Below are 25,626 nucleotides of genomic sequence, written 5' to 3' on the forward strand. Positions count from 1 at the left end.
AAGAAAAACAGGCGTGAAGGTCGATTGGGTGACAGTGCGCTTTGTAGTATGCTAGCGCACGGTTGCAATCTCAGGTGCATGATTCTTCCTCATTGGCATTCGCCTGAGGTCTTGAATGAAAGGTGGTAAGGTGAGTGCATACAGTCACCATGACATAGTGAAACTGAAGATAGGAGGGAAGTGAACCAATGCCTGGAACTCACTTATTCTGCTTACATAATTTCAACAAACAAGAAAAAAGTACCTTCTATGAGAGGTAGTGAAGGTGACAAGTAACCAAAGGTTCAAAGGTGAAAGCTTCAGTTGATTGAGAAGAACATGAATGCATCACGGCACCCGTGGCTTATGCAAAGGTGGATGTAGTTGCAGTACTCCTTTTATGAAGATGGATACTAAGGAAGGATATAAACAGGCTCAGATGAATGTGATAAGTTATTGTAACGCTTAAATTAAATCGTAATGAGGACGCAGCAAGGTCCTTGCTGTAAGGAGATGGAGATAGGAGAGAAGCCATTCAGGCGGTAAATTAATGGTCCGAGAACCACTGATGTACACCAGGAAGTGTAGCGCAATCACTTTGTCTGGCAATTGAGGCTAGTTGACAGCATCTTTGATGACAATGATATGTTGTCCTGGGAAGGAGCCGTGGACTGGCGGCCCGAGGAAGTTGGTTGTGGATTTATAGGTGTAGTGGGTAAACCACACCATGGTTTTCGTGGCCATATGGGTGGGATCAGGTGCAGAGCCGCTTGGTCATGTATACATCTCTGAATTGTGCGAGAGATGAGTGGTATCGGAGGGGGTGCATAGAGTAGTTTCTGTGACCCATTGAAGAGAAAGGCGCTGGAGTGAGTTGAATGGTTCGGAGAAAAACAGAGCAAGGCTATTATCCCTTTGTTTTCTGTTGCAAAAAAGATCGAGTGTAGGGAGACTCCAAACTGAGAAACTGCTGGAGTTACCTTTGGAGACAGGTGTCATTCATGGAGGCGAAAATTCTGAGTTAGTTCGCTCTTGAATTGAGAATCTCGGGTAAAAGTGGCTTGTAGAAAGATGGATCTCCGGTGGGCCCATTCCCGAAAGTGAACTGCCTCGTAGCAGAGGTTCCATGCACTGGATTTATTTTATGTGAGTCATGACTAGTCTCCTTTGTGGGAAGTCTTTGAAGGCTCGAAAGAGCGTTATTACCTCCTTGAACTTCAGAAGGTTCATGTGTAGTGTACGTTCACACGAAGTGCATGGACTTGTGTTTGCAATTCGTTGAAATGAACTGTCCATTCCTTGGGGGATGCATCTGTGGTGAGTATCCCATGATGTTGAAGGGTCAGAGAGGTGAGCTCGTCGAAAGTGTGAACTGGAGTAGCCACCATTGTAGGTCCCTGCTATGTCGCCAATTAAGCAATGGTTGTGTCCAATGGATGAAGAAATGAGTTCATTGTGTTTGAGACCTCTTTGAGGGCTGCGTATTTGGAGGCGCCCATGTGGAACTACGTAATCGCTGCCAACATGTGTCCTAGAATAGGTAGGAATTGGCAAGCTGATATTGTAGTACTGTGACACAGAATTATAAATAGTATAGAGAGAGAGAACAAAAGCTGTCAGGCGAGGTAGGAAAGCCCAGTCCTGGATTGTGGCAATGTAGGCTCCCATGAACTGCAAAAGTTTGAATGGTTGCAGCTTCGAGTTTTCGAAGGTGGTCAGTAGGCCCAGATTGTCTAATCAAGAAATCGTGTTGTATTGGAGGCTAGTAGGAGAGGTCGTCGAGATAGGAAATATTTGTATCCCTTGTCGACGAAGGTGCGCCTTCGCTACTGCCATGTATTTGTTGACAACTCTTGGGCAGAAGCAAGGTCCAATGGATGAACTTGTATTGGAAATGATGGCTGTCTGCCTAGAAAATTGAGGGAAATAGTAGGAACTAGGGTGCATGGATATGCGAGCATATGCGCCCTTTTTCTTTCTTTTCTTTTTTTTTTTTTTATCTATGGTTCTTACAGGATATGTCCCTGGTTAGGTGACAAATGGGAGTCGATGTAATGCGATTGTAGGCTGGAAGGCAAGTGGGCAACCTTCATCCCAGTTGCAATGTCGGCCTTATGATTATACAAGAAAAAACCCAACTGTTTTGTTTTTTTTATATTGAGGATTCGGCGGTTGCTGAGGCTGGCGAGGCGTCGTAGCACACTAACGTGATGCTAATTACTGTGTTGGCTCGATGGTGGAGAGACAGAGGCTTATAATAGGAATGAGGCTTAAGGTCTTTTTTTTTTTTTTTTTGATCCTCGGCAGTGGGCCAAGGATTAAGCCTTATGAACAGATCAGTGAACTGATGGAAAATTAAATTTGTAGACTACATGGTAAAGGTTTCCATATGTTGAATACCTCGTCTCTTATGGCGGTAGAACGCAACCATGTAAGACGTCTGGTTGTCTCGGTATTTGCTGAAGTCTTAGAAGAGACAGCAAAGCCTTCGGAAATGGATTACAGGAAGCACCTCCATCTTTCATCGAGGGAATGGATGGAGGAGGAAAGTGGCGTCTACTGCAGCTTGCTGGAGATGCGGCTTTAGCACTCATATATTATGGAAAGGTATGTTTGATGGTTTGAAGGGAGGCCTTGAGCATTCCAGACGAAAATGGTCTATGCTTCCCTTTCTTTTTTATTTTTTAAAAACATCCAGTGACTCATTATGGTCAGTCGGTGGTGTGGCTTAGAGTTACGAATCGTTTATGCTGCTGACTACCACTAGGAAGTGATGTACTTGAAGTCGATGTGTTGCGTCCATCGGTCTCAGACGGCTTCGCCCCGTATGCCTCACCTTGTTCTCAGCTCCTCCCGCTTACCTTGGGAGAATGGCTATCGCCGCAGCTGCAAGCCGTCCTCACCAGTGTCCCCGGAAAGGCTATGGCATTGCCTCCTGCCATGCTCCTCCTAAGGGCCTCCTAGGGTGCGAGCACGCGAGCTACCCATGTCTTTATTCCAGCTATGGTGCGAATATCGGGGGCGTTCCCCTCAAGTGATGTCACGCCATCCGGGTATTTAACCTGCGCTTGTTTGCTAGCTCGTTGAGTTAGCAAGGATTGGATTTGTCCAGTCTACGCTATTCTGCCGCTTCCTGCTCCCGCCGGAAGCTCTACCTTGCCCTTCGGTATATTCTCTAACCTGGGTACCCGCTCCTCGGGGGCCCTCTGCTTTCCTTTCAGGTGCCTTACTGGGATCAGGTACTCGCTCCTCGAGAGCCTGCTCTCCCTGCATCGGTGCCTGCTACCATCTACTTCAGCCTGGTGGAATCGCCAACCTTACAGCTACCATCTAATGAGTAATCTCATTCTCAGTCTCTCTCACCCACAGCTTTGCCGTGTTTGGAAACCTACACAGGAATCTCCCTATACCAACTTGGTGAGACGGGTTCCCTCTGCCGAGGGTCCCTGGATTGCTACCTCTGGATCACATCACTACTGCCACCTCTGGAGGTATACTACAAGCTGTATAGTAAAAGATCTAACTCTGTGTTTGTGCGTCCCAAGTCTAGCCCAGTACTGTGGCTCCCTGCAGAGCTCCTCCCCTTGGGCGTGGTCATCTGCCACAGTACCCAGGAATCCACCCAAACATCGCTAAACCATAACAGATTGCTAACTCCATGGATTCGGCTCAGCTCACCGCATTACAGGCCATTCCAGGCCTGGCCCAGCAAATCTCCGAACAGCAGAACGTGCTGGAGAATTTGATTGCTGCATTTAACCAGTTGTACGCACAGATGAACTTACCAACCACCACAGGTAAAGAAGTTACACCGCCAGAATTGACAGTCAAGAAAATTGTACCTCTATCTGCTCCAACACGCTTCTCAGGGGAAGTGTGGAAATGTAGAGGATTTATCAACCAATGTTGCATGCACTTTTCCCTGCAACCCACTCATTTTCCTACAGCATATGCCAAGAACCACCTATATCCTGTCTTATCTGGACGGAAGAGCGCTGGCTTGGGCCTCTGCACTGTGGGAGTGCGATGATCCTATTCTACATGACCTTGCCGGGTTCCTTGAACTGTTCAGGTCAGTTTCTGATGACCCTGCCCGGCATACTAATGCATGATCTTCGCTGGTTCATGTGAAGCAAGGTAGTAAACCTTTATCAGACTTCGCCATAGAATTCAAGACACTGGCGTATGAATTACATTGGGACCCTAAATGCCTGAGGACCCTCTTCTTTGAGGGGTTGAACTCTCATTTAAAAGACGAGCTTGCAGCTCGAGAGATGCCTGAGACCTTGGCGGAACTGGTGAAGTTGGCAACAAGGATTGATCGCTGACTTCGTGACAAGGTTCAAAAGACCAAGACTCACTCAAAAGGGTTCTTCTGAGAAACTCGAGCTAAGACTACACCCAGGCCTGTTCCCTCGGGTCCAGTTGCTGGCGAAGAAGAACCTATGCTATTAGGCCGCAGTCACCTGACGTCAAAAGAGAAAGGAATGCGGAAGAGGTTGGGCCTCTGTATGTATTGTGGACAAGCTAGCCATGCCATACAAACGTGCCCTATATGTCCGGGAAACTGGCAGATCTACGTCCTGCAGGAGGACTCTTCTTAGGTCTAACTGCACCCTCTCCTCCACTCTCTCTTCCTGTATCCTTGATCTGCGGACCCTTAGAATACCAGACTCTTGCCCTAGTGGACTCAGGGGCAGGAGGCAATTTTATTTTGAAACGATTAGTGGAGCACTTGTGGAGTGACTCCAATACTCTTGTCTTCAATTCATGGGGAACCCTTACAGGGAGAAGTCACTCAGTTCACTGAACCCGTGAGTTTACGGACCGGTGCTCTCCATTCAGAGACTATCTCCTTCTTTGTCCTAGAGAAGGCCATGCACCCTATAGTATTGGGGTTACTGTGGCTGCAGCAGCATATGCCTCAATTCAATTGAACCACTCTGGAACTTTCACCTTGGGGTCCAGACTGCCATGGTAAATGTCTGATGGAGGTCGCTCCTTTACCCTGCATGCCAACTACCCCATTGATGTCTGGGTTGCCGCCTCAGTATGCATCTTTTCAAGATGTATTTTCCAAGGAAGCTGCAGATATACTCCCTCCACACAGATCCTACGACTGCACCATCAATTTGAAGCCTAACACTGAACCACCCAAAGGAAGGGTCTACCCTCTCTCCGTGGTAGAAAATAAGGCCATGTCGGAATACATACAGGAGAACCTTCAGAAAGGCTTCATAAGACCCTCCAAGTCTCCTGCTGGCGCAGGCTTTTTCTTTGTGGGGAAGAAGGACGGTACACTGTGTCCTTGTATTGACTATCGAGGTCTAAACAAGATCACTGTGAAAGACCGCTATCCCTTACCACTCATCTCAGAGTTATTAGACAGACTACAGGGAGCCAAGGTATTCTCCAAGCTTGATCTCAAGGGAGCCTATAACCTAGTTCACATCCGCTCTGGCGATGAATGGAAGACAGCCTTCAACACCCGGGTGGGCACTTTGAATATCTAGTGATGCCCTTTGGGCTTGTGCAACGCCCTGGCTGTCTTCCAAAACATGATGAATGACATTCTGTGTGATCTACTTTACAAATGTGTCGTTGTGTATCTAGATGACGTCTTGATATTCTCCCAAGACATGAACACTCATCTGGAGGATGTAAAAAGAGTGCTGAAAAGACTCCGCGAAAATAGTCTATACACCAAGTTGTCTAAATGCGAGTTCCATAAGAATCAGTGCCTTTCTCAGGGTATATTGTTTCCAATCAAGGTTTCCAGGTGGACCCACATAAGCTAGAGAGCATTAAGAAATGGACACAACCCACAGGTTTAAAGGCTCTTAGATGATTTCTGGGATTTACCAACTACTACAGAACATTCATCAAGAACTACTGCTCACTCACTGTTCCGCTTACAGCTATGACTAAGAAAGGTGCCAACGTCGCCAACTGGTCTACGGAGGCTGTTTCAGCATTCCAGAAACTGAATGTCGCCTTCTCAAGCAAGCCATCCCTCCGACACCCGGATCCAACCAGGCCCTTCATCGCTGAGGTCGATGCCTCAGACGTAGGCGTAGGGGCCGTGCTAAGCCAGGCGGGTGACTAAGACCTTACACCCATGCTCATTTTTCTCCCGTTGCTTCTCGCCAGCAGAGAAGAACTACGGAATAGGAGATAAAGAACTCCTGGTGATCAAGATGGCATTCAAGGAGTGGCACCCCTGGCTTGAAGGTGCACAACATCAGATCACAGTCTTTACAGATCATAAAAATCTGGAGTACTTCCGCCATGCATAACGAGATGGTCCCTGTTTTTCAACAGATTTGACTTTGTGCTGAAATATCGCCCTGGAGATAAGAATGTTACAGCAGATGCCCTATCTCGCTCATTCCTCTCCGAGGACGTACCTGATGAATCCTAACATATCAACGACCCGAAAAGAGTTATCTTGTCAGCTACTCACCCAGTACCTGTGGGTAAGACCATGGTACCCAAGAACCTAAGAAAAAAGTTATTAGCGTGGGCTCACGACTCTAAACTGGCTGGAAACCCTGGTCAACGCAGAACTCTGGCAAAACTTCAGAAGTATTACTGGTGGCCCACCATGAAGGAAGACACGTTCTCCTACATCACTTCTTGCTCTAATTGTGCCAGACAGAAAACGCCGCCCGGCTGTCCTTGGGGCCTACTCCAACCCTTGCCAGTACCAGATGAGCCCTGGACACACATATCGCTTCAGACTTGTGGTAGACTTACCACTCTCAGGAGGAAACAACACTATCTGGGTAACAGTGGATCGTTTCTCGAAGATGGCTCACTTCGTGGCTCTCCCTTGCTTACCCACAGCCATGGAGCTTGCAAAGCTTTTCATCACTCACATCTTTCGCCTACATGGCATGCCAAAGCACATTGTCTCTGATAGAGGAACCAATTCACAGCTAAGCTCTGGAAGGCATTGTACAAGAAGTTTGATATCTCTCTCGACTTCACCTCATCGTACCATCCTCAGTCTAACGGGCAAACGGAGAGAATGAATAGGACACTCAAGCAGTTCTTTCGTGCCTAAGTGCGTACTCGCCAAAATGATTAGGCTGAACTGTTGCCCTGGGCTGAATTCGCCATCAACTCTCATCCAGCAACATCTACTGGATCAACACCATTTGAAGTGCTCTACGGACGACTACCATCACCACCCTTACCACTTCCACTTTCTGTGTCGTCCCCGGCAGCTCAATCTACTGCCAAAGATATTCAACAACTTTGGACTAAAACTAAAGAGATGCTTTATAAAGCAGGACAAAGAGCAAAGAAAAGCTATGATGCTCATCACTTCAAGGCTCCAGAATTCCAGCCTGGTGATAAAGTCTGGCTATCTACAAAACATTTAAGACTCAAGTTAACTTCAGTTTGCTTTGCTCCACTCTACGTCGGACCCTTTCCGATTCTCCAACGACTAGGTACTCTTACATACAGTCTGAAACTTCCACCGGCACTGAAGATTCATAATGCGTTCCATGTCTCACTATTGAAACCATTGATCCTTAGTGAGTTCTCTACCAAGACACCTGAACCTACACCTATTGATGCAGAAGAAGACATAGAATACAAGGTAGACGCTATTCTTGATGTGAGAAAGAGAGGCAGAGTATGGGAATACCTCCTGTCATGGGAGGGTTATGAACCTGAAAATAACTCTTGGGAACCTCAAGCAAATATCATGGATAAAGAGATGCTTCAACAATTCCACAAAATGCATCCTCGGAAACCAAGAACAGGTAGGAGGTCTGGAGGGGGCCCTTTGAAGGGGGGTACTGTTGCATCCGTCAGTCTCAGACGGCTTCTCCCCGTATGCCTCACCTTGTTCTCGGCTCTTCCCGCTTACCTTGGTAGAATGGCTACCGCCGCATCTGCAAGCCACCCTCTCTGGTGTCCCCGGAATGGCTATGGCGTTGCCTCCCGCCATGTTCCTCCCAAGGGCCTCCTAGGATGTGCGCTTGTTTGCTAGCTTGTTGAGTTAGTAAGGATTGGATTCGTCCTGTCTACGCTACTCTGCCGCTTCCTGCTGCCGCTGGAAGCTCTACCTTGCCCTTCGGGGTATTCTCTAACCTGGGTACCCGCTCCTCGGAGGCCCTCTGCTTTCCTTTCAGGTGCCTTACTGGGATCAGGTACTCGCTCCTCGAGGGCCTGCTCTCCCTGCATCGGTGCCTGCTACCATCTACTTCAGCCTGGTGGATTTGCCAACCTTACAGCTACCATCTAGTGAGTAATCTCAGTCTATCTCACCCACAGCTTTGCTGTGCTGGGAAACCTACACCGGAATCTCCCTATACCAACTTGGTGAGACGGGTTCCCTCTGCCGAGGGTTCCTGGTCTGCTACCTCTGGATCACCTCACTATTGCCACCTCTGGTGGTATACTACAAGCTGTATAATAAAAGATCTAATTCTGTGTTTGTGCGTCCCGAGTCTAGCCCAGTACTGTGGCTCCCCGCGGGGCTCCTCCCCGTGGACGTGGTCATCTGCCACAGTACCCAGGAATCCATCCAAACACCGCTAAATCATAACAGATGCTAGGAAATGGAGGAGAAAAACCACCAAGGAGTATCATAGGACCTTTACGTTAAGGCTGTCAACTGGGTTTGTACAGTAGGGCTACTGGTTCAGTAGGCACGGCAACAAAGCCTTTGAATACTTAGTATTCCAGTGATGTGAAACTGGAATCAGTCCGGTGCCTGTGATTAGTATGTGCCTGAGATACAATGCCCGCTTTGGTGTTTAAAAACGCAGCCAAGTACATAACGGGCTCCATTATGCAAGACTCCGTTTGTGTTTTATATATATATATATATAGCAACCCAAGATTTAGGTAATATCTAATTTCACTATGTGCCTAATTAATATAAACAAAAAAAACCCACTCCCTATAGAATGGAGTAACAGCACAGACTATTAATTCCAAATCACGTTTTCATTTTTTTCATTTTTTGTTTATACAAAATTGTATCAAAACCCCAATATTCCCAAAACATTAACCATTCAGAATGTTATTCACTTGTTATATTAATCGTATCTTTTTAAAAAACCATACCCACTCATTCTCATGCGTACTCAATCACATTCATAACTTGCTTCCAAAATTGTGCAATCCCTAACAATCGGCTCGATACTGTAAGACCGCGGCAGAAAGAGTGCGGCATTGCCAGGCGCACCCTTCCTCCCCGCACGCACAGTTCTCTTGACCTAGCGCCTGATACTCTCTTCTAATTGCATGCAAATGCATGCCGCGGCTGTGAAGCGTTAGGGAAGGGTTATGCCCGCGCAACCCATTTTACTGTATAGGCGCTTAATACAGCGCCTATACAGTAACCTGGGTGCGCTGGTACCTGTCATTTCAAATGTCATTTCAAATGATATTTGAAATGACAGGCACCAGGAAGTGTAAAAAAAAAACAAAAAACAAAAAATATGTAAAAACCTGAGTGTTATAAAAAAAAAAAAAAATTTAAATACCTGTCACTTTCATGCGGTCATCCAGGCAGCGGTGTGGGTCCAGGCGGCCGGCGGGCGGCGGCGGGAGCCGGGTGTTTGATCGAGGCCGCGGGCGGGTAGGCGCGTGTTCGATCGGGCGGGCGGCGGCGGGATCCGGGGGGCGGGTGGGCGCGTGTTCAAACGAGGCCGCGGGCGGGTGGGCGCCTGTTTGATTGGGCGGGCGGCGGCAGCGGGATCCGGGGGGCGGGTGGGCGCGTGTTCAAACGAGGCCGCGGGCGGGTGGGCGCCTGTTTGATTGGGCGGGCGGCGGCAGCGGCGGCGGGATCCGGGGGCGGGTGGGCGCGTGTTCAAACGAGGCCGGGTCGCACAGGCGCGCATTAATTCACTGCCGGTGGGGGTTGCCTGAGGCCGCTTTCGCCGCCGGCTCCCTCCGCCTGAATTAATGCGCGTCTGTGCAACCCGGCCTCGTTTGAACATGCGCCCACCCGCCCCCCAGATCCCGCCGCCGCTGCCGCCGCCCGCCCGATCGAACAGGCGCCTACCCGCCCGCGGCCTCGTTTGAACACGCGCCCACCCGCCCCCCTGGATCCCGCTGCCGCCGCCCACCCGATCGAACAGGCGCACTCCCGCCCGCGGCCTCGTTTGAACACGCGCCCACCCGCCCCCCGGATCCCGCCGCCGCTGCCGCCGCCCGCCCAATCAAACACGCGCCTACCCGCCTGCGGCCTCGTTTGAACACGCGCCCACCCGCCCCCTGGATCCCGCCGCCGCTGCCGCCGTCCGCCCGATCGAACACGCGCCTACCCGCCCTCGGCCTCGATCGAACACCCGGCTCCCGCCGCCGCCCGCCTGGACCCACGCGGCCCTCCGGCTCCTGCCGCTGCCTGGATGACCGCACGAAAGTGACAGGTATTTAAAAAAAAATTTTTTTTTTCTAACAGGTTTTTATGTGTCCCACAGCATTACATTTTCTCGCTCATCTCTGTATCACTTTTTTTTTTTTTTATTGTGTTTTATTGTGTTTGAGTATCTTAAGTGGTGTCGATGGATTTGTTACTAGACTCACAGTCCTAACACCTACTAGGGGGAGGCGGTAAACTAACACGTTAAGGCCGCGGCAAAACAGCGGGTTACTAAGGAGATAATATCAGCGCCCGTTACAGTATCGGAGGGGAATAGCTAATTCCTTCATTATACAGCTAATTCGTTCATTTACACATCATATACATGCCGCGTGCGGAAAGGGTTATGAGTCTGTTTTAAGAAGCGCAAAGGACGCGCGAAACTGGAGACTGTATCGCTGGAGACTGTATCGCCTTGCGCGTCCTAATTGTGCGCTCCGAGCACGTTACAGACGAGAAATCTTCAACCGAACGATACTGTATCGAGCCGAATGTTTTTAACAGAACTCCACTTTACACTAAATACTCGATCTTGTAATACAGAATATTTTTCAAAAGTATTTTTGAGCACAAACTCCTTGATGTTTACATTCAAAGCAGAAATCACACACTACAAATATCAATAATTTTTATCCATAATTCAATTTTTGAAAATTAAACATATGGTCATACTGTTAGATACTTGTTCTTCTTATTTATCCCAACCAGGCCCATGTTTCACCTTGCGGCTTCATCAAGGGAATTTATATCCAATGAATAACTAATATTCCTGTTGACACGCTATATGTACGATATTCTGCCGCTATTAAAACACTGTATGTACGATATTCAGCCAATCTTATAGATGTATATTAACCCACATAGGTTGTGAGGTGGAGCTTTAAACCTTATGGAAGCCTAGGGATTGGCGGAAAGATTAGCCATTGCTGATGTGGCACCAATGATTAGAGAGTTAGGTGTAGGGGAGAAAAAGGATTGGTCATAGGGCGATCGCCGGGCAGTTTTTAAGGGACGGTTAGCTGTGATCAGCTACCGCGTCTGTAAAGCTGCAAAGTAAGTGGAAGGAGGTATCAAGTATTGGTGGTTCAAGATAAGTAAGGGGGTTTTGGACATGAAACAATGGCTGGGAGAATTACTGATAGTTGCTTGTAAACAGTTGAGAGTTATCTTTTGGTTTTTAGATTCAACTTCTGAGGGTCAGATGCAACGGAAGTATGAAATATCAAAGTCCATAAAGGAGGTTGATAGCTGTCAAGGAAAATTTGCAGTCTTATAGTCATCGTATACGTGGCAGCATTGCATCATGCAGGTGGGAGCTTAAGACGGTTTAGTATAACATTCAAAGGTTGGTTGGTTTCTGAGTGAACTTGATAACGTAGGGGGTAATATAGATAGTACCTAGAGATTGTGAGGGTAGGTTAACTTTGGGGTCTTGTAGTAGCGAGGGGAGTGTATTGATCCCCTGGATAGGAGATATGAAAACGTTCAAAAATAATAATAGGCTTCAACATTGGATAAATTTATTAAATGAAAAGATAATATTTATTCATTTGTATTTAGTAGCATTGAGGAGATACGGGTTACATTTTGGTGATGTCTAATGAGAAGATTGAAGACAGCGGGTTGCAAGTACGAAGGCAGGTATTTGTTAGTTTCCTTATATGATTGGATATGTCTTGAAGAAGGACAGAGTAGTCAAAGAAAAAATTACTTTTTAAAAAAAACATTGCAAATATTCAATTGACATTAATCTGTGTTTAAATTGTGAATACAGATGAACAAATTGAGCATCAATCAACACGATTTGGAGTTGCAAGGAAAACCAGTGGTGCATCTATAAGACTGGCTGAATATCATACATACAGTGTTTTAATAGCGGCAGAATATCGTACATATAGGGCCGGATTTTAAAAGGGTTACGCGCATAAGGTACGCGCGTAACCCTTTTAAAACCCTCCTGCGCACGCCGAGCCTATTTTGCATAGGCACGGCGGCGGGCGCAATCCCCGGGATGCGCGTAAGTCCCGGGGCTTGCCTGGGGGGCATGTCGGGGGGCGTGTCGGGAGTGACACTGCGTTTTCGGGGTGTGTCCATGGGCGTGTTTCCGGCTCGGGGGCGTGGCCGAGGGCCCCGACACAGCGGCCTGTGTCGGGGCCTGCCGCGCCGGCGCGCAAACATTTCTACTGCCCGGAGGCAGTAGTAACTTTTAAGATAATGGTAGGGAGGGGGTTTAGATAGGGCCGGGGGAGTGGGTTAGGTAGGGGAAGGGAGGGGAAGGTGCAGGGGGGTGAATGGAAAGTTCCCTCCGAGGCCACTCTGATTTCGGAGCGGCCTCGGAGGGAACGGGCAGCGCGAGCAGGGCTCGGCGTGCGCAAGATGCACAAATGTGCACCATCTTGCGCACGTCGACCCCGGATTTTATAAGATACGCGCGGCTATGCGCGTATCTTATAAAATCCCGCGTACTTTTGTTCGCGACTGGTGCGCGAACAAAAGTGCGCGCGCGTAGATTTGTAAAATCTACCCCATAGCGTTTCAACAGGAATATTAGTTATTCATTGGTTATAAATTCCCCTGATGAAGCCGAAAGGTGAAACATTGGCCCGGTTGGGATAAATAAGACCGAATATCTAACAGTATGACCATATGTTTAATTTTCAAAAATTGAATTATGGATAAAAATTATTGATATTTGTAGTGTGTGATTTCTGCTTTGAATGTAAACATCAAGGAGTTTGTGCTCAAAAATACTTTTGAAAAATATTCTGTATTACAAGATCGAGTATTTAGTGTAAAGTGGAGTTGTTCTGTTAAAACCATTGTTAGGGATTGCACAATTCTGGAACATAAGAAACATAAGAAGATAAGAAGATAAGAAAATGCCATACTAGGTCAGACCAAGGGTCCATCAAGCCCAGCATCCTGTTTCCAACAGAGGCCAAACCAGGCCAAAAGAACCTGGCAAGTACCCAAAAACTAAGTCTATTCCATGTTACCATTGCTAATGGAGGTGGCTATTCTCTAAGTGAACTTAATAGCAGGTAATGGACTTCTCCTCCAAGAACTTATCCAATCCTTTTTTAAACACAGCTATACTAACTGCACTAACCACATCCTCTGGCAACAAATTCCAGAGTTTAATTGTGCGTTGAGTAAAAAAGAACTTTATGAATGTGATTTGTGTGATTGAGTACGCATGAGAATGAGTGGGTATGGTTTTTTTTAAAAGATACGATTAATATAACAAGTGAATAACATTCTGAATGGTTAATGTATTGGGAATATTGGAGTTTTGATACAATCTATATGAATAAAAATGTTAAATAGTTTGTACCTAATCGCTAATCTCAGCAACCACTTAACCAATTGCGTTCAAATTTGGACACACGTTTCACCTCACATACGGCAAGGTTCTTCTACACTTACATTACATATATGTCACACTGGGGGCTGGTAAAAAAGTTTTAAAATTTGGTTCCACAAAACAGCGACATCTGGTGGACATAAGCGGAAGCTCTTACACCTTGCACAAACGCTCACACCCCACACACACGTGACCAATGTTTGCGATTCACACACCCTCCGAGCAGACACAAATCCACCCTCCTCACACCCCCCCCCCTCCGCAAACATGCCAATTGTACTTATTTCACACACCCTCAAAAAACACACAAAAACCCACTAAATACCAGCATGCTACACCGGGAGGCCACTCACATGCCACATGTTTGCAATTCCCACACCCTACGAACTCACATACAAACACCCTTCTCACACCCCTCATGCACATGACTTTTCTACTTACTGCCCTCAACCTCCGAACGCACAGAAAACTGCAGAATAGTTCGGGCTGCTGGGGGGGGGGGGGGGGGGGGGACGGACGGACACACCGCTCCGGGACACGTTGCATACACTACGGCTGTCGGCTGCCAGCAATCAAAATGGTGCCGACGGCTCTTTCCCTTACTAGGACACTCGGGAACGCCAAGAGCAGCAGTAGCCCATGTGACATAGTAAGGGCGAGGGCCCGTCGACGCCATTTTCTGAACTGGCAACCGGCGCACCTTCGCCCTTACTATCTGAGCGAAACGACCGCTCCCATTGCTCCACCTCGAGGGCCCGGCGCCAATACTTCCATGCCGGAACGAACGCCCGCTCCACCAACTACCATTTTTGAAAGGTATCGTCGGGCCTGCAGGGAGGGGGCGTGGGGATGTTCTTGCGTCCATGTTCGGGGGGGGGGGCAGGGGGCAGTTCCGATATTCTGCAACTCTTGTGGGTTAGTCTATTTCGCCGGCCTGGGGGGGGAAGGGAGGGTGGGGGAGGCTTATATAAACACAACGTTTCTGTGGGGTACAAAGGGGGAGGGCACACACAAACACATACACAAAATGTGCACAATCTCCGAAAGGTTACAAAACAGCCCTCACCAGGTGGGGGAGTCACTGAGGTGACAGTGAGGGGAGGGAGAATGAGGAGGGAGGTAACTGTCAAGGGAGGAAGAATGAGGGGAGAGGTGAGTGTGAGGGGACAGAGTTCGAGTGGGGACAAGGGAGGGAAGGAGGGGGAAGAGGATGAGTGACTGAGCTAAATGAGCAAGGGGAAGGGAGGGCAAAGAATCTGACTCAGCCACTGCAACGCGTGGCAGGGGTCCGCTAGTTTTGTATAAATAAAAAATGAAAAAGTGATTTGGAATTAATAGTCTATGCTTTTACTCCACTCTATAAGGAGTGTTTTTTTGTTTAATTTTTTTTTTTTGGTATGGGCGATTTTGGTACTGCCCATTTGTAATATATCGCGGTGAGTAGGCGCACGTTCCTCCTTTTGATGGCCTCGCATGTAGCTGCGACGTAAACTGTCGCATGGGTGTTCATGGCCGCATCTGCGCTTTTTTTTTTTTTGTTAAGGTAGCGAACGCCTTGATTGCATCAGGCAGTTGGTGCACAGAATAATATGTACGAAGCTCTGTATAAGTTAGATTGCACTTTTACTAAACTCATATGAACTGTTTAAGAAGATTTTATAGATCTCTGAAGAAAAGGTTCTCGCCCTAAGATTTTCCTAAAAAGATAATTGTGCAACAAAATGAGGGTGGGATGGATAGCTTGGTTTTTTAAATAGCCATAGGATATATTACTTTCTTTGAAGCTTCTTTAGATGACATACCTTCTAGAGCAGTGGCCCTCAACCTTTTTTCTATCAGGACACACCTGAGAGATGATGTTCCATGCGTGAAACACTGAACACATGACCTTCATGGGACTTTATAAGCATATGCTCTGCATCCACGGGAGTCCCCTGCTTCCTAACAATGGGTGCAGAGCAGAACTAAGACATTTTCTTATACAACTCACTATACAAAAAAGATATTCTGATTCTGGTGTCATCTTAATAATAGTATCACAAACTCTCTCTACTACCAGGTGCATTGTAAAATAATACAAACAAACCCCACTCTGTACATGGCTATCAAACCTGCCATACCTTGACAGCACTAACTCCAAGAAATGAAACAGCAATAGCCCTACCCATGAAAAGGCAGCAGTTCACCACCAGTGCAATATAATATTGAGAAAAACAACAAATAAGGCTGATACAAACCTCTAGTAAAGTATCTCATCTCAGTCACTTACACACAACATAGACAGACCTGCCTTCACCAAATATAGAATAAAAGATCACAAGTTACAAATGTGGAAATAAAACCTGAATGGAAACCCCAATACCAGTTTCTAGTCTCCAGTTTTGCAGTGCAAAACTGGAGACTAGAAACAAAAATATATTTCCTTCCACACTAAGAAAAGTTCAAAGAGAGAAGAAATGCATATTCTCAAAACTGACATAGTATGGCCCTTGCACCCAGTCACTCCCCTCCATGCCCCATCACCCCTCACTTCTCCCAACTACTCAATCATCCCTTCACATGCGCATATCCCTGACCAACATCCCCCACCCTACATCCTCTTCCCCATGCTTCTCTCCCCACTCCCCACTTTCTGCCCTTCTCTCTTCCCATCCCTACCCAGAATAACTGACCACCTCTTTCCTACCCCTTCCTGCTCAGCATCCCCCACTCCCCTAACCCAGCTGCCCTACACCTCCATTCTCTATTCCCTGCCCAGCAGCCCCAAACCCTCCCTCCTCCAGCTCTCCCTACCCAGCAACCCCAGACCTCTTTTCCCGCATACCTTCCTATCCAGCAGATTCCTATCTCCCCCATGCCTTCCTGCCCAGTACTTCCCCCCTCCTCCTGGCTCCCAGCCAGCAAAATATTTCAGTCCAAACCAGAGTCTCCCTCCCTCTTTATCAGCAGCAGATGAGGGCAAGAAGCATTGAGGAGAGGAAGACGAGGAGGCAGCAGCAAAGGATCTACAGAGCTCATACCTTTCTCCCTTATGCTCCTGCTTTCACATCCAGGACCCATGGGAGTGAAGAGAGCATCAGCAGCCTCACTGCCAGGCCAGGCAGAAGACGACAGCCACGTGAGATACTGCATTTCAAGCTGGCTGAGCCTCCTCTGGTTTTCCTTTAATTTTCTCCTATCTTGAATTTGATATGCCTCACAAGAGGAAGGGTAAAGTGAGGGTTTTCCCACCCGAACCCTCCACCCCCTCAGACCAGCGAACCATCTGCAATTACGCGGTTCCTACCTCGGAGTTGAGGGTGTCTACTCCCACTGGCGAGGTAGTTCGAGGAGCTCTGCTTTCGCCGGAAGAAATTTTTCTGACCCCCTTCCCACCCACGTCAGCCGCTGCTGGCTTCTCTCTCCGATGCTGTCGGCATCGCAGTGCCCTGCGATGATGCAGTTTCGCTTCCCCAACCAGATGGGGTCACCGACGGAGCGCTGGAGTTGGTGGCAAGCTTTAGGGCTCTTAAGTTTCAGATCTCCTTTGGAAGTGAGTTCTAAAGAGCTGGGCTTGCTATTGAGAATGCACGTTCCCTGGTTTCATCCAAATGGGCCGACTTTGGAGAAGGAATATCCAAAAGATTTTGACCGGATGATCACAGAGCTCTAGCAGGGGGTATGTATTTTCACTACAGCATTAATCCATGGTGGGTGTAAATTATTGATAAGGGAGTGTACAATGGTAGCCAATTTATATCGTATCCAAAAATCAATGGAGTGCTTGTTATACGGGAATATGTTCACAAATTGGTGTGTTAGTAAACGAGCAGCTGAATTTTGAATGATCTAAAGCAGACGAATAGCATAGATCAGAAGACCTGAGAGTAATGAGTTGCAATAGTCGCCTGAAAAAAAGAAGTGCTTGTAAGACAGTAGGAAAATCACCAACACCAAAGAAAGGTTTGAGATGTCAAAACAGTCTAAGCTTATAGTGTAAGGTTTGTATTAGTGCTTTACTATGGTCATTCATAGTTAATGATGAGTCAATTATGACACTCAGATTCCAGACTGAGTCAGTGAGTGCAAGTTCCTGGAGAAACAAAAAGCATAAACGTATTAACCAGGCAGATTTGGAGAAGCCACCGCCTATCCCTGGGCATAAGCAACATGGGATCTATCTACTATTTGGGATTATATCAAGTATTTGTGACCTGGAATGGCAACTGCTGAAAACTGGATACTGAGTTTGATAGACCTTTGCTGTAACCTAGAATGGAGTTCTTATGTTCTCTCTCCCTCCTCTACCCTGTTCTACTAGCTTTCTACTGCCACTACTTTCTCTGCAGGTGGGGCAAATAAAGAATATAGAAGAGGAGGAGAATCTGAAAGGGGGAATGGACAATAGAGAAGAGGGAAGGCAGGAGAAAGTTAGGGAAGAGAATTGAACCAGTGATGAAAGAAAGGGGAGTGAAAGATGGATTGAAATATAAAGTGACTTATAAAGGTGATAAGGAAGCAGGGTGAGAGACTGGAGAGTACCCCCATTTTTCCCCTTGTCTGCCACATCAGTCTCAGGACAAAGTGCCAGAGGAAAAAAAAGGCTATGGAGGGGAGAAGGAAAGAGACGGCTATGGCACAAAATATGGGCGATAGGTTAAAAAGCAGAGAGGGAGATGGAAAAAGGGAGAAGAGTCTGTAATGAAGGATAAAAGTCTGTGAAACGACAGAAAACAGAAAAATAGGCAAAATTTAAAAAAAAAAAAAGACAGCAAAACAGATGGAAACAGGACTGAGATGGAGAAAAAAGTCCAATACAGAAAGATTAGAAAAATGTTTATTAAATAACTTGTTTCATAATTGCATAATTTTAAATTACTGCTACACAAATTCTTCTTTTATAGCAATGAATACAAAAATCTTTTATTACAGAATATTGCCAGCACCTAATATTCACAGTCATTAGGATTTCGGAGTCAACAATAGAAAGAAAGGAGACTGTGCCACTCACCCCATATCGCTGTGGCTGAAACATGTCCCTCCTCAAAGCGGGGGAAGAGGATGAGCTTGGGAATGAAGAGTGTATTGTAAAGCCAGACAAAGACAATTAGACCAACACAGCACCAACCCTGTGGGTCAACAACAAAGTGAATAGGTAGGCCCATTGTTTATAACCTTCAGGCTTGAAACAAGAACCTAAAAAAAAAAAAAAAAAATTGCAAAAAAGATTACAAGATCAAATCTGGTCATCTAATCCCTCTGAACATGCCCAGGAAGAGGTTGAGAATTCAATCTTGGGCAAGACTTTTTTTTCTGCTGATACTCAGTACCAGCACCATTTCCCCCCTGCATCAGCTCCTGTTAAACGACAAGAAAGGAGGGCCTCTGATACCAGAACTGATACTGTTTAGTGTTGGGCTGTCTCACAGGACACTTACAGAGAGGGTACACCTGTTACTCCTCAAACTAATGGCACAGGGCAAAAAATCCATTCTGTTAGTTTGGAAGGAGGAATCCCCGCCTTCCTTCTGACAATGGAGAAATACAATTCATATGATGATGTTTATGGAATCCTTTGCAGCTCGATCTTCGAGATTCCTAAAGGTGCGGGAACCCTGTCTTAACAGTATCTCTACCAGGGCGAAGAGCCTTGTATTAAACACCTCGTGAAACTATTGTACCTCGAGTAGCAGCATATTCCCATGTTCTTTTACTTTTATTTTTACCCGGGCAACATAAGGGATGGGTTGGGGAGGTTGGGAGATCAATAGAAATACATCCAGTAGTTTCTAGGTCAGCGCGGAAGAACCAGGCGCTGGTCCAGCAATCTGTTGTAGCATATATTTTGTTGTGGATGCAGATACCGTAGTTTTCGCTCCATAAGACGCACCTGACCATAAGACGCACCTAGGATTCAGAGCAGGAAAATGTAAAAAAAAAAAAATAATAATAATAATGGTGTGCTAAACCGGCTCTGTTCCTGGGCGTCTGTGCGTCTTATGGAGGAAATTAGAGGAGGGCATAACATTTTTTTTGGTCCCCGTTTCATTTTTGGGTCCGGGGAGGGCCATTTCTGACCACTCCCCGGATCACAAAACATTTATCGTTCTCTTTGTTGGAAAAAAACATAACAAAACAAAAAAACCCCATACCAACACTTTAAAGTTAATTAACTACAACCCCCCACCCTCCTGACCCCCCCGACCCCCCCAGACTTGCCAAAAGTCCCTGGTGGTCCAGCGGGGGTGCGGGAGTGATCTACTGCAGCCGGGTCGTTGGCTGCCAGAATTCAAAATGGCGCCGATAGCTTTGCCCTTACTATGTCACAGGGGCTACCGGTGCCATTGGTCAGCTCCTGTCACATGGTAGGAGCAATGGACGGCCCACAAGATGGCGCCGGCCATCCATTGCTCCTACCATGTGACAGGGGCCGACCAATGGCACCGGCCCCTGTGACATAGTATGGGCAAAGGCTAACGGCGCCATTTTGAATATTGGCAGCCAACTACCCGAGTGCAGGGGATCACTCCCGCACCCCCGCTGGACCACCAGGGACTTTTGGCAAGTCTTGGGGGTTTGTAGTTAATTAACTTTAAAAGGTTGGGATGGGGTTGGATTGTTTGTTTTGTTTTTTTTATATTCGCTCCATATGACACACAGACATTTTCCCCCCACTTTGGGGGGAAAAAAAGTGCGTCTTATGGAGCGCAAAATACGGAAGGTTAAGGGATAATTATGTTAAATTTGACTCTGTTACTGAAATGTATGTTCATTGTATACAGCTTAATAAAGGTATTTAAAAAAAAAAAAAAAAAGGAAACAGAGTAATTCTTATCTGTTCTGATGAGCCCTCTCCAGCCTCAACCTCTCCCCTCTTGTTCCCTACAGCTAAGAGGAGCTGGAAGAGGAGGAGGGCTGTTCTCTGCTGAATGAGATTTGGGGCATTGTCCAACAGAGTTGGGGCACACAAGGAACATGATCCAATTCTATTGGCCAGTGGCTCACCCAACAGAGAACAGCCCTCTGCTGTCATCATTTCCTCCCTCCCCAACACAGGTTGCCAGAGGAGAGGAGAGAAATGGCTGGAACACACACAGCTCTCAATGCTCCAGGGACTCAGAACTCAGCTGCAGATGGTAAAGGGAAAGTGATAGGTAAATACTTGGAAATCTGCACCTCCCAATAGCCATGTGGCAGCAGTGACAGAGGCAGCAGAGGAATGAGAGAGGTTCCGAGGTTGCTGGCAAAAGAGAGGGGGGTCTGCCTTTAGTGTGTGCATATGTATGAATGGGACTCTGCCTGGGGGTGTATGTGTGAGAATGAATTGGTGCCTGCCTGGGGGTCTGTGTGAGTGAGAATGAATTGGTGCCTGCCTGGAGGATGGAGTGGGAGTGGTGTGAAAATGAATGGGAGCCTGCCTGGGGTTCAGTGTGTGAGTGTGTGAGAATGACTGGGAGCCTGTCTGGGTGTGTGTGTGTGTGTGTTTATGTGAGGGAGCCAGTGAGTGTGAGAGCATGAGTGTGTATGAGAAAATCCAGCGGAGTAAGAGTTTGGGGGGGGGGGGAGGGGTAGAGAGTGTTTTAATTGAAGATTTAGCCAATAAAATTCAGCAACAAAAAAGTCACTAAGCAGGTAAGGTAAAGAATTATTTGTTTTTGTTTTATTAATAAATACAGTACATATTAAAATTATAACTTTGTTATTATTTAGAGCTACAAATATCACAAAATTATGTATTTTTCTAGAAGTGACACACCACCCGAGTTATGCTAGTTTTTTTTTATGAATTTTGACACACTGAGCTCAAAAGGTTGGCCATCACTGTCCTATATCGTGATAACAGCAAAGAATACACCAGCAAGTAAAAATACCGCTCTCTTATGCCTCCTATTGTCAGAAAGAATGGGAAGGGGCAGGATCGCACCATGACAGAGTTCTGCAGCCAGATACAGGGGTGGGCCTACCGCAGGAGCACAGGATTCTCAAGATGTAGTACCTAGGTTCCAACCTGATTTTCCCTACCTCCTCCCCCAAAGGATGGTCCTGCATCCGAGGATCAGCCAGGCTTGGATTTAGGTATAAGTAGTATATGCAAATGTCTCATGAGTCAACTCTTTATAGGCACTAGGTTATTGCCACCCCCTGCTGCAAAAGCACCAGCCCAACAGCAACCAGAGAAATTTAGCATGGAGATTCCTGCTGCAATCACTTGCTGTCAGGCCTTGCAAGGATCCACGCTTAATTTCTGTGCTTACTACTGTTACAGGTCTGGCCCCACCCTGAAAGGAAAATTGGTTCTTACCTGCTAATTTTCGTTCCTGTAGTACCACGGATCAGTCCAGACAGTGGGTTGAGCCTCCTGTCCAGCAGATGGAGACAGAGAAAAACTGAAGGGTATCCTATCTCACGACAGTGATCACCCTGCACCCCTCAGTATAAACGTTATCAAAGCAGAGAAAAATAACCGAAATTGAACCCTAATAAGATCAAGCAAGTAACCATTGCAACATAAACAGTGTAATATAAATTTGAAACAGTCCAAAAACTGTTCTTATACAGCTCTTATATAGATATCTATTTAGTAAATATGTCCGGTGCCTTATAGATCTCCAATGTTACAGTTCTGCAATGAAGAAGACAGTCTCCATATTTGCGAAGAAAAGACTTCGAGCGGTCTACCATTAGGTACTACATCTTGAGAATCCTGTGCTCCTGCAGTAAGCCCACCCAGGACCTCCCGTCTGCAGAGGCGGAAAAGGCAGAACAGCTGGAAGGCGCGATTGCGTATGGGGCTGATGCCCTCTACGATCTTCTCCGGGTGCAGGCCAGAACCATGGTCTCCGCGGTGTCGGCCAGACGCCTCCTCTGGCTGCGGAATTGGGCGGCAGACTCCTCCTCTAAATCGCAGTTGGGCATGCTCCCCTTCAAGGGCAAGTTGCTCTTTGGTGAGGACCTGGAGCAGCTTATTAAATCCTTAGGCGACAACAAGGTTCATAAGTTGCCTGAGGACCGCCCTAAACAGTCCAGGTAGTTTTTTCCTTCGCGCTCTCGCTTCAGGGGGCAGCGCAGGTACAACAGGCCACGGAGGTCTTTTCAGCGAAATACCTCCACTAGATCTCAAGCATAGTCTCATTCCTTTCGGGAACGTCGGCCATTCCAGGTAACCCTCAAGGATCCGCCACAAAGTCCTCACAATGAGATGCAGCCGGCCCACTCCTTCATTCCTGCCTTAGGTGGACATCTGTCCCTTTTTCACGAGGAATGGGCCAAAATTACTACAGATCAGTGGGTCCTCGAAGTGATCGAAAGAGGCTACGCATTAGAATTTGCTCAGGATCTCCCGGACCGCTACGTGATCTCTCCCTGCGGACGTCAGAAGCGTCCAGCGGTGTGCCAGACTCTCGACAGGCTTCAGGAGCTTGGGGCCATAGTCCCGGTTGCCCTACAGGAACATGGGTCCGGCCAGTATTCCATCTACTTTGTCGTCCCCAAAAAGGACGGCTTCTTTCAACCAATCCTGGATCTCAAGAGAGTCAACAAGGCGCTCAAGGTGTCCCATTTTCGGATGGAGACCCTGAGGGCGGTCATAGCGGCGGTTTGCTAAGGCAAATTCCTTGCCTCCCTCGACCTGACGGAGGCCTACCTTCACATCCCGATCCGCAAGGAACACCAGAAGTATCTTTGTTTCCACATCCTGGGCCAGCACTACCAGTTTCAGGCTCTCCCGTTCGGGCTCGCCACCACTTCTCGCACATTCACCAAGGTGATGGTGGTGGTGATGGCCTTCCTCCAACCGGAGGGAGTCCTAGTCCATCCCTTCTGCGACTGAAGAATCTGGGAGCCATCGACCTGGACTGTTTAGGGCGGTCCTCAGGCAGCTTATGAACTTTGTTGTCACCTAAGGATTTAATAAGCTGCTCCAGGTCCTCACCAAAGAGCAACTTGCCCTTGAAGGGGAGCATGCCCAACTGCGATTTAGAGGAGGAGTCTGCCACCCAATTCCGCAGCCAGAGGGAGGCGTCTGGCCGACACCGCGGAAACCATGGCTCTGGCCTGCACTCGGAGAAGATCGTAGAGGGCATCAGCCCCATATGCAATCGCGCCTTCCAGCCATTCTGCCTGTTCCGCCTCTGCAGACGGGAGGACCTGGGTGCTGAGTAACTGTTGAACCCACCTGAGGCTTGCCCACTGCATGAGACTGCTACAGACTGTCACCCGGACTCCTAAAACCAGTACTTCAAAGATCCTCTTGAGATGCAGCTCCAACTTACGATCCTGAAGATCCTTTAACGCCGAAGCATCTACTTTAGGGACTTTAAGCATCTATAGAGATTGTTCTGGCAGGGGATAAAGCTTATCCATTGCTCATCCCACCCGAAGACCAGAGTTGCATTAGCATGGGATGGAATGGGAAAGTACATGGCGGAGCCCTCAGCCCTGCTAGGACCAGGTCCACGTTGTGCGAAGTGGCGGCCCTGACGGATTCTTCCTGAGGGACCTCAATCCTAAATTCATCCAGGACAAACGGAATAAGAGGGTCAAGCTCTTCTCGTTTGAATAATCTCAGAACCCGCAGGTCGACTCCTTCGATAGGTGGATTTGAGAGCGACAAATCCGGGTCCTGATGCGGGTCTGGCAAAGGAGAGGGCTGAGGAGGGCGGGTCCGGTTCGCCCGGTACGGTCCTGACCCTAGTGGTACCCTGTGAATCTGGGGCACCAGGGCCCTGTCCGATGGCCATCCAAGAGATCTTATCCGGGGGGGGGGGGGGACCTGGGGAAGGATCATCCTGCTCCTCCAAGCTTGCCAGATAGGATCTATGCAGCAACAGGACAAACTCCGTGAAGAAACGGTGTTGTACTTTGCCAGGCAATTGGGGGGGGGGGAGAACCCCATGGGAGGGTCAGGGGCTGCCCCCGGGGCTTAAATCAGGTGGCGAATGGGACATATCTGGCTCCTCTCCCCCGAGGCTCCGAATCGGCAGCGAGATCCGAACACAAAATGGCCACCGTTCCCGCAATTTTTTTTTTTTGTGAGGGAGCCGGCCGGGCTGCACGCTTAATGGCCTAACCTCGGGCCGTCGATTTTACCGCCGCCACAGAGGGTCCCTCCCCTCCAGGGAAACAGACGGAGCACAGGCCTTCACGGGGGAGCCGAGAAGCAGGCTCCCCACAGGCTATGCAAAAAAGCTGAACGCGGTATCCGCAGAGGAAAGAAGGCTGCCACGGATGAAAGCAAATCAGCTGTGCCTGTCTGTGCTTGCGATCGGGAGACGGCAAAACAGCCCCGCTCCTTCCCCTTCCTTCAGGCCAAATCAATCGCGGTAAGCTGCTTGAGCCCGGGCTTCCTTATAGCAATATTAATACTTCTCCTGTTTGCTCTTGTGAAAAAAAAAAACCAGAGGCATTAATTCATCTTTGCAAAGGGACCAGAGGCATGCAACATCTCTGGCGTCACCTAGCCAAAGGAGGGGGAGTGACTGGACCACCAGTATCACCCCATGGCAGGGAAAACAAAAGGTCACCGGGAATACGGGGTCCTAGGCTGAATACTCAAGGTGAAGAACCCCCCCTAGGACACTATATGAGCTAGGAGACAGAAAACTGTCTCCCGTGGAAACAGAGTTTAAACACTTTTTTTTCTTTCAATAGCTAATACTTGCTTGATCCTGAGAGATTAGGGGTATGAAGAGAAAACCTCGCAAGAGAGAAAAAAGCGAATACAGCTAAAGAGAGGGAACTGCAGGTTCAACTGCATCTGCTGGAGACAGAGAAATACTGAGGGGTGCAGGGTGAGCACTGTCCTGATATAGGATACCCTTTCAGTTTTTCTCTGTCTCCATCTGCTGGACAGGAGGCTCAGCCTACTGTCTGGACTGATCCGGGTACGTACAGGGAAAGTGGAATTGGAGACAAA

General features: G+C 47.8%; 1 protein-coding gene across 5 annotated transcripts in view; it reads right to left on the reverse strand.

Moving 5' to 3' along the window:
- Positions 1-20,017, reverse strand: part of LOC115093656 (probable palmitoyltransferase ZDHHC21) — a 100,045-nt gene extending 80,028 nt beyond the window's left edge. For 4 of the 5 annotated variants that reach the window (XR_003857373.1, XM_029605778.1, XM_029605770.1 and 1 more), the window contains exons 1-2: positions 19,920-20,017; positions 18,724-18,908 (exon numbers count right to left, since the gene is read on the reverse strand). Coding sequence is in view for 4 of the 5 variants with exons in the window: in XM_029605778.1 (XP_029461638.1) it covers positions 18,724-18,877 (154 nt within the window). In the remaining variant the exon portion in view is untranslated. The remainder of the gene's footprint in view (positions 1-18,723; positions 18,909-19,919) is intronic. The other variant, XM_029605756.1, reaches the window with a different exon arrangement.
- Between the last annotated feature and the right edge of the window lie 5,609 nt (positions 20,018-25,626).

This window comes from Rhinatrema bivittatum, chromosome 1 (genome assembly GCF_901001135.1).
Source record: "Rhinatrema bivittatum chromosome 1, aRhiBiv1.1, whole genome shotgun sequence".
NCBI classification, from domain to species: Eukaryota; Metazoa; Chordata; class Amphibia; order Gymnophiona; family Rhinatrematidae; genus Rhinatrema; species Rhinatrema bivittatum.